The sequence below is a fragment of the Podarcis tiliguerta genome, assembly GCF_965153285.1.
Source record: "Podarcis tiliguerta genome assembly, chromosome: 13".
Classification (NCBI taxonomy): domain Eukaryota; kingdom Metazoa; phylum Chordata; class Lepidosauria; order Squamata; family Lacertidae; genus Podarcis; species Podarcis tiliguerta.
The window spans coordinates 27,123,732-27,139,773 of NC_139546.1; the positions used below are offsets into that span (position 1 = coordinate 27,123,732).

The 16,042-nt window shown below is 44.8% G+C and overlaps 1 protein-coding gene across 2 annotated transcripts in view; it reads left to right on the top strand.

Annotated features, from left to right (window-relative positions):
- The window catches only part of SLC4A1 (solute carrier family 4 member 1 (Diego blood group)), a 47,992-nt gene that overhangs the window by 22,714 nt on the left and 9,236 nt on the right, over positions 1-16,042 (top strand). For both annotated transcript variants that reach the window (XM_083410949.1, XM_083410950.1), the window contains exons 6-16: positions 75-210; positions 907-1,045; positions 2,321-2,399; positions 3,734-3,921; positions 4,850-5,051; positions 6,705-6,929; positions 8,617-8,765; positions 9,875-10,069; positions 12,852-13,022; positions 14,838-14,927; positions 15,140-15,303. In XM_083410949.1, the coding sequence (XP_083267075.1) occupies positions 75-210; positions 907-1,045; positions 2,321-2,399; positions 3,734-3,921; positions 4,850-5,051; positions 6,705-6,929; positions 8,617-8,765; positions 9,875-10,069; positions 12,852-13,022; positions 14,838-14,927; positions 15,140-15,303 (1,738 nt within the window). The remainder of the gene's footprint in view (positions 1-74; positions 211-906; positions 1,046-2,320; positions 2,400-3,733; positions 3,922-4,849; positions 5,052-6,704; positions 6,930-8,616; positions 8,766-9,874; positions 10,070-12,851; positions 13,023-14,837; positions 14,928-15,139; positions 15,304-16,042) is intronic.

Genomic DNA, 16,042 nt, shown 5'->3' on the forward strand with positions numbered 1-16,042 from the left:
TTTGAAATTTTAGCAGGCATATCTTCTGAATTGTCAGGTTTCAGCCAGTGTGTTCCTTCTTTCTACTCTTCTAGGAACTGTTCTTCTAGACCTGCAAGAGAAGAGCCTAGCTGGGATTGCCAATCAGATGCTTGATGAAATGATCCATGAAGGGAAGATCAAGCCGGATGACCGAGAGTTAGTCCTAAGGACTCTCCTCCTTCAGCACAGGTACACTTCCAAAGCACAAAGACAGGGGGTGATCCCGTTCCCTCCCTGCTGGCTCCAAATTCAGCCAGAGTGCAGGAGTGTGTCCATGTCATATGTGGTTTTTGTGCCACTTAGAGAGTCGCTAGAGTGCAGTGTGTTGCGGATAACCCCAGGCGCACTGGCGGAGGAAGAGGAGTGCGGGGAGAGTGCACCGCCCCCGGCAGCGCAATCACGGCAGGGTGCCATCGCTGCTGCCCCCCCCCCACGCTGGGCACCACACCCCCACAGGCGGTGAGCCATGCCCCTGCCTGCTCTCCACCCCCACCCCCCGGTGCTGGAGCATGAAGCTCCGCCACTGCCCAGACTTCCCCCTGAGCTTGAAGCAGTGGCAGGGAAATATCCTCACAATCATTTATGAGGGTTTGGAAGCTCAACACTACAGAGACAATACCTTTCCCAGCTAGGACTGGGCCTCATCTGCTCCATCTTGTGTGGGGTGTTGAGCCTACTGAATATTGGCTCCCAACTCCTCTGACAGTTTCACATGTATCAGTTGCCGGTGAACGAAACCAGTAATAAAGTATTTATTAATTTTAATTATTTACTGAATGCCTGCTTGTCCGAGGTCCTAGACATTAAACTTTTCTCCTTCCCTCCCTACCCCTTCTTCTTTCTTGCTTCTTTCCCTTCCCCTCATTTATTTCCCCCTTTGTCCAGTCACCCTAATGAGTCTGCTTCAGTGGGGACTCTTCTGCCTGGGCGGCTGGACAGAACTGATGGCCAGGACTCAGGACAGCCGCTTCTGCAAGAATATCACCAGATTGAGATGAAGACCTTCCCTGCTGACTCAGAGCAGGTAAGACAACTTTCAGTCAGTGGGTTTAGGAGATGGAGAAGACCAATCTTGTGAACGCAACTCCAGGAACTCTGGGACTTGAAGTCACACTGGGTAATGGCTGGGACCAATTTGTGATCAGTCCTTGGAGCCCTCTTCAGGTATAGAAGGGCACTTACAACCCACTGTTCATTTGTAAATCAAAAGCCTTTCATTTCGTATGCCTATTTGGCACCATAAGATACTGATGCTCTGTCCTCTGAAGAATGCATGCAGATTAATAAGAGCACCTTTACTCAGAAGTAAGCCCCACTGAGTTCAATTGGATTTTCTCCCTGCTAAGTATACTTAAAGTTGCAGCCTGAATCTGCAAAAGTTGTCATTTTTAAAAAATAAAATAAAATTTATTAAAATTTGGAAATAGGAATACAAAAATTGATATCAAATATCTTTTTTATCAAAGCTAAAAAGACAGACCAGGAAGGGAAAGAGAGAAAGAGATAGAAAGACAGAGGAAGAAAAGAGGAAAAGGAAAAGAAAGAATATATATCTGTCAGCTATATATAAAAATTATTCAACACATCCACTTCATGATAACACCCAACAAATCTACTTTTTATAAACCAAATTATCTTCCATCTTCAAACCCAAAAGTCATGAGTGCATTTTCTTTTCCACACAAAAAGGCTATAAGAAGTTTCCAATCTTTAGTAATTGTTGGCAATGACTTTTCTCTTATTAAAATGGCAACTTCGCCATATCAGCTAAATCCAGTAATTTTGACAACAGTTCCTCCATTGTAGGTAATTATGAGTCTTTCCATCTTTGTGCATATAAACGTCTCACTGCTGTAATCATATATTGAAAATGAAGTTCCATAGCCTTTTTCTAATTATATATTTGCAAGTCCCCAAAAGGAAAAGTTGCCATGTTTTAGGGAAGGGTGAGTGCAAATATATATGCATTCTGAAAGCAGATTTCTGTTCCAATGGTCAATACTTGCATTTATTTTAAAGAAAAACTAGTACAATATTTAAAAACAACAATAACCCAAGACCCCCACCAAACACAGCAGAACTTCATATATACATGTTAGATTTGGAGTTGACATTCATGTGCTGAGACCAGAGGAATAAACGACTGAAAATTCTAATTCATTCATAGAAATGAAAACATCATATTCTCAGAATCTCCCATTCTGAGGGCAGCAACAGAGCACATACTGTGAAATGAACTTGGACCGTGTCAACCTTCCTCATGACCTTGGAGGTTTACTGCTTGCTTCTCTTGTTGCAGGAAGGCTCCAGCGGTGGTATTAAGAAGCCACTGGCAGATAAGATCCCACCTGATGCAGAAGCGACACTGGTCCTGGTTGGTAAGTACTTTTAACATGTGCAATGGCACTGTTAGGACTGGATGGTGGGACCCTCATAGCCCTGGGACCTTCAAATGGTGCCAGAGAGCCAGAAGCGGCAACACATATACATGGAAGGGTAGCGCTTTGGCAAGGTGAGAGTGGCAGTGAGGTGAGCCAAGCAGACACCACCTATGGGGTTGTGGAGGGGCCAATGAGAGTCTTAGAGCAATGAGGGGAGGCCAGGCGAGAGATCATGGCGGCCATTTTGGGTGCCATGCTCTCACTCTGTGCTCTCATTCCCCAAAAGTGCTTTGGGGGGGCTGCAATTTGCGCAACCACCAGCAATGCACATTTTGGGGCATCACCTGAGATTGCACTCCAAAAAAGCACGCGGGGGGGGGGGGCATGATCACGATGCAGGTCATGTAACTCACCCAGAAGCACATCTTGAAAGAGACATGTCCTGGATTTTGACCTGAAAAAGTTGGGCAGTATGGATTGTGTGATCGCTCTAATACCATCATGAACACAAATAATAAAGAATGCATAATAAACAGGATGTCTTGAGGGCTCCTTTCTCAGAGGTTCCCAGATATTGGAAGAGAAAAGACAGAACATTGAATGGAACCCAGGGCCTCAGTAGTCTGTGTTAGATCTACCCTATTTAACCACAAAAGACTAGCAAAAGCATTTCTCTGCTCCCAGCTCCACCTTCCTTCTTCCTTTCTTTTCTCTTCCTTTTTTAAAAAAATATAAAAAAACAAATTTAAAATCGCAAAAAAAATTAACAAGATTCATAATGTCTGTTCAGCATAGCCTTAGATGTTTTGGGGTTTGAGATGGAAAATCCCAAAAAGATGCTCCCTTCAGTTGTTACAAATATATTAATTTTTAAAACAACAACAACAACTGACAACTTCCTGGAATTTAAAATTTCCACAAATTTGCCCCTCCACCCTACATAATGGTAGAGCCAGTCTTGATTCAAGCCAACATGGGATATAATATAACTTCTTCCTTCTACAAGATGTAAGCTAATCTAGCAAGTTTGGGAGGAAGAAAGTATGTTCTGGTTCTTGCTTGTCTTGTGTGTTTTGTCAGGGGGAGCCATGTTTCTCCCTGGCAAAAACGCTGCTTCGCTTCTCTATCTGGCTTAGCCAAACTCATTTGCAGACTTTGCTCACTTTGCTGTCTCTCGTTTTCTTCCCGTGTCCCTATTGTCTTCCACTCCACCTCCCTTTGCCTCTGCCTGGATCCCTTCCTTTCCTGCACATGGTTTGTGTTTCTTTTTCTTTCTGTTTCTGTGCTAAGCCCCCTAAATGATGCCCCATACCCATCCATCCTCCCTTCAGGCCGTGCCAGCATCGTGGACCATCCCACTCTAGCCTTTGTGCGCTTGAAGGATGCTGTAGAACTGGATTATGTTCTGGAGGTTCCTGTGCCTGTCCGATTCCTTTTTGTGGTTCTGGGCCCAGATTCACCTCACGCCAACTACTACCATGAGATTGGGAGAGCCATCTCAACAATGATGTCCGAAAGGGTAAGTTGGAACCCTCCATAGCTTCAACTTGCCCAAGAAAGTACAGTGGTACCTCAGGTTACAGACGCTTCAGGTTACAGACTCTGCTAATCCAGAAATAGTACCTCGGGTTAAGAACTTTGCTTCAGGATGAGAACAGAAATCGCGCAGCGGTGGCAGCGGCACTGCGGCAGCGGGAGCAGTGGCGTAGCGTGGGGGTGCAGGGGGGGCCGGCCGCACCGGGCGCAACATCTGGGGGGGGCACTCACACTCGCAGCTCTCTGCCCCTACTAAAATCCACGGGTTAGGGGGCGCAAATTACTTGCCTTGCCCCGGGTGCTGACAACCCACGCTACGCCACTGAGCGGGAGGCCCCATTAGCTAAAGTGGTATCTCTGGTTAAGAACAGTTTCAGGTTAAGAACAGACCTCTGGAATGAATTAAGTTCTTAACCCGAGATACCACTGTAGTTGGAATTTCCTTTCATGGAAGGAAGGATTGTCTAGGTTAGGCATGGGGAACTTGTTGCTTTCCAGGTGTTGTTTTCCATCCCCTCTGACCATTTTGCCATGCTAGCTGAGGCTGGGAGTCCAGAACAGCATTCCGCAGGGCCACAGGCTTTTCCCATCCCTGTCTTAAGATCTAGGATTTCCCTGCATCTGCTCATTCACCTGAGTATGGTAGACAGAAGCACCCTGGAAAAGGTGAACTTCATACTCGTGTTGCAAGCTTAATTTAACTCTTCTGGAAAAACAGGAGCTAAAAGTGTTAAATGTAGCATGTTAAATTAAACAATGTGGCCCTGGCCGTGTGCCACAAGCCATGTCATCATTCAGGACACAGGAAGATCCTGCGGAAATTCACCCCAGGAACTGCCCCTTTTACAAACCCTCCCAAGCACAACATTTGGCTCCCTGAGTCTCTATGTTTTTCCTTCTTCCCTGACTAGGTGTTCCGCCTTGACTCCTACATGGCAGGAAGTAGGCAAGACTTGCTGAAGAGTCTGGATGCATACCTGGACTGTTGCATCGTCGTCCCGCCCTCTCATATCCAAAGTGAAACGCTCCTTAAGTCGTTGTTCCCAGTGCAGAAGGAGCTCCTGCGAAAAAGGTACCGGCCGGAGGAGAGGACAGAGCCCACTGAACAGCTTGGTATGTATGAATCACTGTGGGGTGATCTGCAGGGAACTTTACCTGATTGCTACCAAGCATACTTAGGGAACCTAGGAAGGTGCCTTAGGCTGAATCAGATGATTCTCTCATCTAGTTCAATACTGCTTCCACTAAGGGCCCATCCATACTTACGTTTTGCCCTGCACTTTCTAAGCACAGGTTTGTGCTTTCCTGGTCCATGTCCAGGCACTCCCCCGCCTCCACTGCTTTCCCCAGGAAAACCTGCTCTTTGACGCGGAATTGGAACAAACAGCAACTGGGATTTTTGGTGGAATTGTTGTCTGCGATAAAGAGAGGGTTTTCATAGGGAAAGCACCGGGGCAAAACAAAGCACTTGGACATGGAGATTCAAAGTGCAGACCTGCAAATAGTAATAGTAATAGTAATAGTAATAATTTTACCCTGCCCATCTGACTGGGTTACCCCATTCACTCTCGGCAGCTTCCAACATATATAAAAACATAATAAAGCATCAAATATTAAAAGCCTAGAAATGCAACACAAAAGGGGGTCTGGATGAGCCCTAAGTGGAAGTGGCCCTCCAGGATTTCAGATAGGTCTCCTAACCTTACCTGGAGATGTCGAAGATTGAGCCTAGACCCTTCTGCATGCTAAGCAGATGCGCTCTCCCTGAACTATGGTACTTCTCAGATGTTGTATATTTGTATATCATGTAGAGAGTTTTAAATATTAAGTAGATTAGCGCTGATGAAAAACACTATGAACATGCTCAGTGACAAATGCCTCTTCGGGCTGTAGCCAATGTTAGTCTCACTCACAGTAGACCTGTTAATGTAAAGTTACTAAGTTAGATTCACTAATTTCACGGGGCCTACTCTGAGCAGGAATTAGTTGGCTACAAGTCTATATTCTTACCTCCCAAGTTTGATAGGTGAGAAGGGCCACCCAGCTTTCAATCAGCTGGTGTTACAGTGACATCAGGCAACCTGTTATCACCCAAACAGTTTGGTGTGTTTGCTCCCACATGGCTTAATTTCATTTGCAGCATTTTTAAACATACATATTTTTATACATATATTTTTATTGATTTTCAGAAGTGTCTAATAAACTCATTTTGTATGCAGGTTTGACTAATGTACTCATTAAAACAACTTCTAATGGAGTGCATTTTTAACACTATTTTTACTAATATATTCATTTTTATGCATACTTTCCCTTGATGTATGCATTTTTGTAAACATTGCTTGGTTGTAGAACTGCATCGCAAAATTCAGGTAAGTGAGAATTTCAGAGGATGGTTATGCTTTGGTTCTCACATTGCTTTGGAACCTGAATTTGATGGATTCAGCTTTAAACCAAATATAATTCTTCATCCCTGCAGCTGCCCCACACCTAATGTCATAAATAATGTCAGATGTAGGGCAGGTGTGTGTACCTTTGCCAAACCTCCTCACAGGCCAAATATGGAGACCTGTTGTGGGGTTCCTCACCGCTGCCTTAAGCGCTTCCCACAAGATTTGGGATGAAACTCATGAGCTCCACATAACGCAAAACCTATGTTCGCAAAAAACGAGGCTTACAGCCCTTTTGAGGACCCCAGTAAAACATCAGTCCTCTTTTCCCTCCATTCATTCAGCCTTGTCATTCCCTGTGTTCTTCTGTCTCATCTAGAGCGAGAATTGCAGGACCCAGCCTTCAAGACCCCAGAAAAGGATGATGATGACCCCTTGAGCAGGACTGGCCGGCCTTTCGGAGGGCTGGTGAGGGACATAAAACGCCGGTACCCCAAGTACCTCAGTGACATCACGGATGCTCTCAATGCTCAGTCTCTGGCTGCCGTCATCTTTATCTACTTTGCTGCCCTTTCTCCTGCCATTACCTTTGGAGGCCTTCTGGGTAAGGGAGCTAGGGCTGCTCACTGCACCCTGATAAGTAATCACAAACTGGTTATCAGTGGGGAAGTATTGTTATGAAAACAAGGGAAATATTGCATCAAACTGGAGTTCCCAGCAGCTCAGCACCACTTCCCCTCTTGAGTTTCTGCTGGACAAAACAGGACGGGAAGTAGAATGACATAAAGTTTCCTAGCAGGTTGGGCTATGATGGTTTGTTTGTTTTCTTCACATCCTTCTCATATGTAGGTGGAGCATGGCAGGGGCGAACAAAGGCTAACCAACACTGAGGGTGCAGCAAACCACCGGCTGCGCACACATTGCGCCGCTACGTACAACGCATGCATAAAACACCGGGCATGTGTTGTACGTAGTGGTTTGCCACTGGCACCACCTAAGCGCCATACGGACAGTGGTAGGATCCTCTGCTCATGGCTGCAGCAGCGGCAGAGGGATCCTCTGGCTGTAGTGGCGAGGGAGGGATCCCACCGCCATCTGTACAGCGCTCAGGCGGTGCCGACAGCAAACCGCTATGTACAGCACATGTGCGGCGTCGCTACGTACAGCGCATGCATGCAACACCATGCATGCGTTGTACGTACTGGTTTGCCGCCGGTGCCGCTCGAACGCCCTACAGATGGTGGTGGGATCCTCTACTCGCTGCTGCAGCTACAAACGAAGGATCCTCCACATGCGGCTGCGGTGGTGCAACGGCTGCTCACGCCGCTGTGCCCAGGGGTGGTGGGGTGAGCACCCCATGGGGTGCCTTCTTGTCACCCCTCCAGACATGGCACCGGGGGGGGCACCATCCACCCCCCTTGTGACGCCACTGGGACTTGGCCACATGAACAACAGCTAGAAAATTATGCCAGAAAAACCCTATTAGAGGCTACTTCCATGTCTTGCTTGCTGACTGATTTGCTTATAGAACAGTTTTATACCACTATTCCCATAAGCAATGCTCCAACGTAGCTTACATGTAAAGTAAATAGTTATAAAAGCAATTTAAAGCACAAAAACATCTGTACTACCTTTGGGTCGCAGGCACTCCTATGCTATTGATCTTCAACTATGTGAAATTTATTTTTTGACATTTATTTTATTCTTTTAATGGCTGGATGCTGGTAAACTAAGAGACCTTGGTGACATCTCCTCCAGCCAGGGGATCGGGGAAGAATAAGAAAGATATACTCTGGCACACCTTCCGGAAAGATCTCTAGCTTACATTACAAAGCAGATACTTAATAGACCTGGTTATTTACTTAGCAAGGAAAATAGTTTGACCATTTTAGCAGTCACCCCCTCCCTGGTTGTTGTTTCTTTTGCAGAATCCTGTCTTACAGCTATAAAATCACAGGATTGGAGGGGACCCTGAAAACCAAGGCCACCCACAACCCCAAACTCATTACAGTAATTAAGGCTGGGGATTTTTGCTCATGGTGTGCCTCCACTCATGTCACTTTCAGCTTCGACAAGCAGGCTTTTGTTCTGTTTTGTTATCAACAGCAAGACAAAAGAAATAAGGATGCGCCTTGAGAAGTTAAACTTCTCTTAAGAAGAAGCATTGTCCATCTCCAGTTCAAAATTTTTCAGCCCTCTTACTGATGTGCCAGTAAGATCTCTTAAGCTTCTTAAAGCAGGAAACACCTCAGGTTTCTTCTTTCTTGCCTATAATCTGCTGTTGCTTCCAGGTGAGAAGACTAACAAGGAGATGGGAGTATCTGAGCTTCTGATCTCCACGGCAGTCCAGGGTGTCATCTTCTGCTTGCTTGGAGCTCAACCTTTGCTTGTGATTGGCTTTTCTGGCCCCCTTCTGGTCTTTGAAGAAGCCTTTTATGGGGTAGGTATCCTGCTATAAATAACATCCCTGTTGAATGATTATTTGTTTCAACACACTGAAAAGCTTTTTTAAACTTATGCAGTCCCCAGATCCACCCTGCCAATCAATGGAGATCACCTGTCCATTCAATGGTTACCATAAGATGTAGTGAGGACCATTACAGTAGTTTACATTGCTTTTAAAACAGGCGAATTCGAAATAGAGTACAATTCTATTATTCATGGTCATTAGCTGTTACATGAAATGGAACTTCCATGTTTGCAGGCAGTATATCTCTCATTACCAAGAACAGCATAGAACCCTAACCACTTTCCAGGTGGTTCTAGCTGATCACAGATGGAGACAGAATGCTAGATTAGGCAGCTTTTGATCCAGTAAAACCATTCTGCCTGAGTGTTTGCAGGTATATTTCCATAACCCTAAGACGGGGTGGGGAGCATCTTGCCCTCCAGATGTTGTTGGTCTTCTTAGCCAACATGACCAATGATCAGGGATGGATGGGAGCTGGGAGTCTAAAAACATTCACATTCCTATCATAAATGGTAGAAACTTGCTTCCTTTTAAAAGAACAAAGCTCAGATTCTTAAGATGTTGAACCTCACATGTACTTGCTTGTTGTGACCAGAAGCACCTGTGCACTATACAGTGGTACCTTGGGTTACATATGCTTCAGGTTACGTACACTTCAGGTTACAGATTCTGCTAACCCAGAAATAGTGCTTCAGGTTAAGCACTTTGCTTCAGGATGAGAACAGAAATTGTGCTCTGGCGGTGCGGCGGCAGCAGGAGGCCCCATTAACTAAAATGGTGCTTCAGGTTAAGAACAGTTTCAGGTTAAGAACGGACCTCCAGAACGAATTAAGTACTTAACCCAAGGTACCACTGTACACAGACCTGGCTATAAATGTCTATGCAGGTTTCACAAGAGGAACGGGTTACAAGACTTCAGCATGGCCCGTGTAGTGTATCACAAGAAGGTCCAAAACTCTACATTCTGGATAGCTGTTTAATTCCAGAGCAAGTCCAGCTGAGGGGGAAAGAACCATCAACATCTCACTAGCTTCTCCTTTGCTTTCCTCTCTGCACCCTACCTGTTTCTCTCTACACAGTTTTGTCAGACTTTAGGGCTTGAGTACCATCCGGGGAGAGTCTGGATCGGCCTTTGGCTTATAATATTGGTATTGGTGGTGGTGGCTTTTGAGGGCAGCTTCCTGGTCCGTTACATCTCCCGCTACACCCAGGAGATCTTCTCCTTCCTCATCTCCCTCATCTTCATCTACGAGACTTTCTTCAAACTCTACAAGGTAACATGGCTTATATTTCATTCTCCCTCCCTCCCTTTGCTTTTGTGAGGGAGCAGCTTTGCTGGCACAAGGAACAGGCTGCTTCATGGCCACAGGGTTCCTCAAGACCCGTGAGGCAGGGCTGAAAGTTGGTCCGTCATGGCCGTGTTTGAGCACTGGGCTGTACATAGTACCTATTTTCCATTGTCTCATGTGTGGCTTGGCTTCCTTTGTGCTTGAATGCTGGATCCTGAGAGATTTGGGGCCCATCCACAATATCATTTGTCCAAGAGGCATTATTATTATTATTATTATTATTATTATTATTATTATTACATGGACAGGTGGAGTCCCCCTAACCCCAGGCAACCCCCGAGCAGAATAATGACTCAAGAAAATGCGCTATGGGGTTAAAATTGCCACAACTTTATTAGGTTTCAGATGTAGGGAGACCTTGGCTCAGGCATTGGGCATTTATCCTTCCCAGTCCCCAGCCGGGGATCTGGGAGACATCAGTGTTATCCAGAATGTGTGGGGATTGGGCTGGCTCTGGAGAATATATGTTCAGGCAGAAAGCCCGCCCCCCATTTCGCCGCCATTGCAGGGGAGAGCAATGACAACCTCTTGGCATATGACCAATGCCTCCCCTCAAAACGACCCCTTTAACGGGGAACCCTGGGATCACCACCACATGGGGGGGGGTTGAGTCACTGCTTCATGCCCACCCCACCCCCCCATTTAGGAAGATAGACTAAAGGATTCTGCCCAAGGCCTGAAACCGCCACCCGAGGCCACAAAATCGCAGTCTTGACGCCAAAACTACCTACACCTGAAAAGGCCCTTTGCCATCCGACATCCATTTCAAAAGGCCATGCCTAATGTCGCTCAGTCAATTTCAGCTCTGTGACCAGAAATCACAGGGTAAATGGAAGTGTGGCTGGGCTCTTGGTCTTGAGTTCTGAGCATGAAAAATGACCCGTCTTCAGTCTTTTCATGTTGTCTTCAGGCAGACCGCACCATACAGTTAAAGCACACGACTACCCTAAAAAAAAATCCTGGAAACTGTAAATTGTATGGTCCAGAGCTTGGAGTTTTAGCTCTGTGACTGAGGAAACTACTTCCTCCCAAAGGAGCACAGGGAAGCTCAGGCCCAAACTGTATGTTACAAGGAACACACAGCATCTTCCTTACAATGTTTTGTTAAAGACACATGGTATGCGTTGTAAGAATGTAAGATATGTTTGTGAAGCTGCCATCTAGTGGCCAAAAGTGTTTCTTGAGGAAAAAATTGGAACTGAGCATGTCTATGGCCTTTGGGAGTGGTTCCAAGATGGATGTCAAACTAAAAACTATATAACAGAAACCAATATATTAAACCAGTTATTGTTCATTATAACTCTCACAACTTGCTCAGTTTCTGCCTGCCTCATTTCAGAGCTTGATGGTGTCATGCTGCTTCTTTAATTAACCATTGTCTCGGAGGCAATATGTGAAGAACGGCAGCTGTGTTTCATGTTAGTCATTTGCACCTCAAGCATCTTTCTCAGTGTTCTCCATCCCATTGTTTTGGGTCATCAGGTGAGCAAGAGACAGGACTTCGAGGTTCTCAGATCTTATCCCCACAAGCTTTTTTTGAACCAAAGTTGCAAGGGTTTTTTTTATCGCAAATATACAGTCATTTGCGTGTTTGTTCCCTGTGGCAACCAGCCCTGCCACATTTATTCCCATTTTACAGATGGAAAAACCAAGAGAGGGAGGCACAAGACTTTATCCAAAGCCACCCACTAAGTCCATAAGCGAACAGTGTATCTCCCACATGCATTAATATGTGCTCTGTTAATCTCAATTGATGTTCCCTGTGTATTATTGCATTTCTACTACTGAGATGTGTCCTTTTGTCTCAGCTTATTACACCGTTTCCCCCCCTCTCCACTGCCCCCAAATCTTTGACCATGCATAACTACATATTATGACGACGGTGACACCTTCTACAGTCTCCACCTTCTGAAATCCTCTAGAATTGCTATAGGTAGCCCCTCCTCTCCCTCTGCCCCTCCCTGGTAACAATTTGGCCACAGGAAGCGAGGCTGTCATGACATGGTTTCCATAGAAACTGAAGAGCAGAAGCAAGAAAGGAGAGATTGAAAACATGTAGGAAGAAGGGAGAATGAAATGGAGCTCTTGCAAATGTTTAGAAATTAGACTGGGTGGACTAAGTGCATAGGAGACGAGCCTTTCGGAGACAGATGCTTGAAGGATAAGCAGCAGAAATGTGGGGCAAGGACCTAAGAACAGGGGCAGAGGTTTCAACCTTGAGTCCCTGTTAGCATTGTGGTCTGCACAATATATTTTTGTTACTTATTTTATTGACTAAATTTGTATGCCTCCCTTCATCCAAAGATCACAGGGCGGTTCACAACATAAACTAGGCATGATCTATGTTTGCAGCGGAGCGAAGTGCTAGAGATCTGAGGTAGCAGAATTCGCGGTATGATTTCAGACTGAAGGTGGAGGGACACTTCTTTCTTTCTTTTACACGATGGGGATTCAAAATGGTACCCCACTGCCTGTATTCTAAAATGGTGCAGTCACCTCCCTCTGCTTCATACGTAGACCAGGTCTAGGACTTACTTGTGTGCTGCGAGAGAAAGGGTAGGAATTATTTTGTTGCATGTAACAACAACATGATTTGGGTGGCGGTGTGGGCATGTGTGCTAATTTTGGTTGGCTGTATTGTATGGTGTCTCAAGTCCTTCCCACTGTCCTGCCCATTCCACATTCTAACACATCTTCCCTCTTACAGATTTTTGAGAAATTCCCTCTGCAGAAAAACTATAACGGCACCTTTATAAATGGGGATCCAGACTATCCTGTACCCAACACAGCCCTGCTTGCCCTTATCCTCATGGCAGGAACATTTTTCATCGCCTTTTTCTTGCGCCAATTCAAGAACAGCAGTTTCTTTCCTGGCAAGGTAAATCCTACATTGCACGAGTGAAGTAGGACTTTGGCATGTTTGGGGATTTTGGAAGGGGATGGCGTACGTCTGTGCCTGCACTAACAAGTTTGTTCTGTCTCTGTATAATGGCCATCCTACAACTGGATTTAAATAGCAAAGGGCGGACTTCAAACTGAAGCAACAAGACACTGGGAGAAGTATTTTGGTCAGCAATTTGGTTTAGAATAAATGGGGCTTCCTTAGCATTCCTACCACATTGTACCTGAAGTATTAAAAAGTAATAAACAGAGCTGCAATGTTTCATCAGTTAGATTAATCAATTTATAACGTGCCAACTGATTGGAAAGCAGATTTTACATTTTTTGTTGTTATTTTTATCACAAGTACTTATAAAAAGCAGATATGGCAGGTGCTATCTTTTAAGAAGAATCGCTTCTGATATTAGAGATAAGAAGGAAAGCCTCTTCTAATATACTTGCTGCAATAGATGTGTGCATCATCTAAAACCAAAATATACTTTTTTTTCATAAGGAAGTTGATGCATGTTTAATCCATTAATCGAGCCAAGTCATCAGCCAAGTTTTCTTTAATCACATCATCAGCCAAGTTTTCTTTAATCATCATCATCATTTTATTATTTGTACCCCACCCATCTGACTGGGTTGCCCCCAGCCACTCTGGGCGGCTTCCAGCACATATAAAAACATAATAAAACATTAAAAACTTCCTTAACCAGGGTTGCCTTCAGATGCCTTCTAATGGTTGTATAGTTGCTTATCTCCTTGACATCTGATGGAGGGCATTCGACAGGGTGGGCATCACTACTGAGAAGGCCCTCTACCTGGTTCCCTGTTAACCTCACTTCTTGACTCACCGCCAGAAGGCCCTTGAGGTTATATTAGGCATAGAATTCAACATCTTAAATACCTGTTTTGGTAAAAACCAAGCTCTGATGCTGCAGAGGCACATGTAAAAGTGTATGGGCAATAACTTCACAGAAGCCAAAAAGGAGAAAAAGCAGGATTTCAAGGAAACAGACAGGGTTTCCTCAACAGCCCTTTCATTCCAGTGACTAAGGCTACAATACTATGCACACTTACATGGGGATAATTCCCCCACGGAACCCAGTGGGATTTAACTTCCAGTTAAAAATGCGTAACATTGTGCTGTAGCCTACCAAAGAAGTAGCATAAATTTTACCAATGTAAGCAAATGTGCTTAAAATGCAAAATGATGATGGTGATGATGAATTCAGTTTATATGCTGCCCTTTAATCAAATGCTCCCAGGGCCGTATATAACATCAAAACACATTACAGAACATAAAAAACACCAAAATAAAAAGCATGCTGACAGAACAGTCTAACATGACTTGCAGAATTTGGTGCAGCTGTGGTATGAAATTGTTTTGACTGCAGAATATGCGCAGCCCAGTGTATCAGTCATAATATATGACTAAAGGGTTGCTGGTGCAGTTTCTGAGTTTGTCCCCCCTTTTAGCTGAGTCTAAACGTTCCCTTATCAACATTGAGGTCTGTAAATCACCCATCAAAAACAGTCTCTGGCAGTATTACCCTTTTTTAAAAAAAGTTACACACAGTTTGCATGTTTGAAGTGGAAGGTCATATTTCTCATAATCAGATCAAAACTTTTAAAACTGAATTAGTTATATTTCCTTTGTCTCCAGGGTCAGTGTGGATGCCTGCCCTGGTAGATGAGAACCTCTGTTCTATCTCATTTCCAAAGATTCAGCTGGTCTTATTCACCTCTCACCTCCAGCCCTATATTGCTGAATTAATGTGGTTCTTTCTTACTTCTTGTTTTTGGACAGATCCGCCGTGTGATTGGTGACTTTGGTGTCCCTATTGCCATCTTCCTCATGGCATTGGTAGACTACTTTATTGAAACCACCTATAGTCAGGTGAGTAGCTGGTCACTATCAGTAGCACCCTCTCCTTCCTTCTGTTTAAGTCCAATGGATTTCAGTTTTTGATATCCTTTCCAAGCAGAAAAAATGAGCACTGGCTCACTTTCCTGTCTGGGGTTGTCAACCTAAAATAATGTGGCGCTTCCTGCACTGGGGGCCAACAGAACTAGAGATCATCCGTATTCATTTTGCTTGTTTCCTCACAGAAACTGAAAGTCCCCAAAGGCCTTGATCCCACCCATTCAGCAAGGAGCTGGTTTGTTCATCCACTTGGAGAACGTGGGATGTTTCCCTGGTGGATGGCACTCGCTTCCATTGTGCCAGCCCTCTTGGTCTTCATCCTCATCTTCTTGGAGTCACAGATCACCACGTAAGGAATTTGGAGAGTGTATAGGAAAGAAAAGCAGCCACAAGGGTCAAGTTTTGTATCTACTGCAGTGAGGGTGTTGCTAGGTTCTTGGGACTCGGGTGGCGCTGTGGTCTAAACCACTGAGCCTCTTGGGCTTGCCGATCAGAAGGTCAGCGGTTTGAATCCCCACGACGGGGTGAGCTCCTGTTGCTCTGTCCCAGCTCCTGCCAACCTAGCAGTTCGAAAGCACGCCAGTGCAAGTAGATAAATAGGTACCAATGCAGTAGGAAGATAAACGGCGTTTCTGTGCACTCTGGCTTCCATCACGGTGTTCCGTTGTGCCAGAAGCAGTTTAGTCACGCTGGCCAAATGACCCGGAAAGCTGTCTCTTTAATAAAAACTAATTCATAAACAACAAAAAAGGTTTATTGATAAATATTTTATCAGGTTTGTTGAAAGAGCAGACACCAATACAGATTTGAATAACATTTGCATATGCTAATTTATAAGCATAGCTGCAAACGTAACTCAGAGAAGAAAAACAAGCTTTGTCTCCTGCTGTGAGGGCTTACTCTGAGCTATGGCATGCCAATGTGATTTTCTACACACAGTATACTTATATGTGAATTGGACACCTCCATCCCACCTGAATTGCTTTCGCAATAAATGCTTCTTATGGGCATGTTAAAAAGAAAACAGGATCACTTTCTCACACACACATGCACTACCTTCCCCTCTCCACCCAGCTGTTGTATGTGCC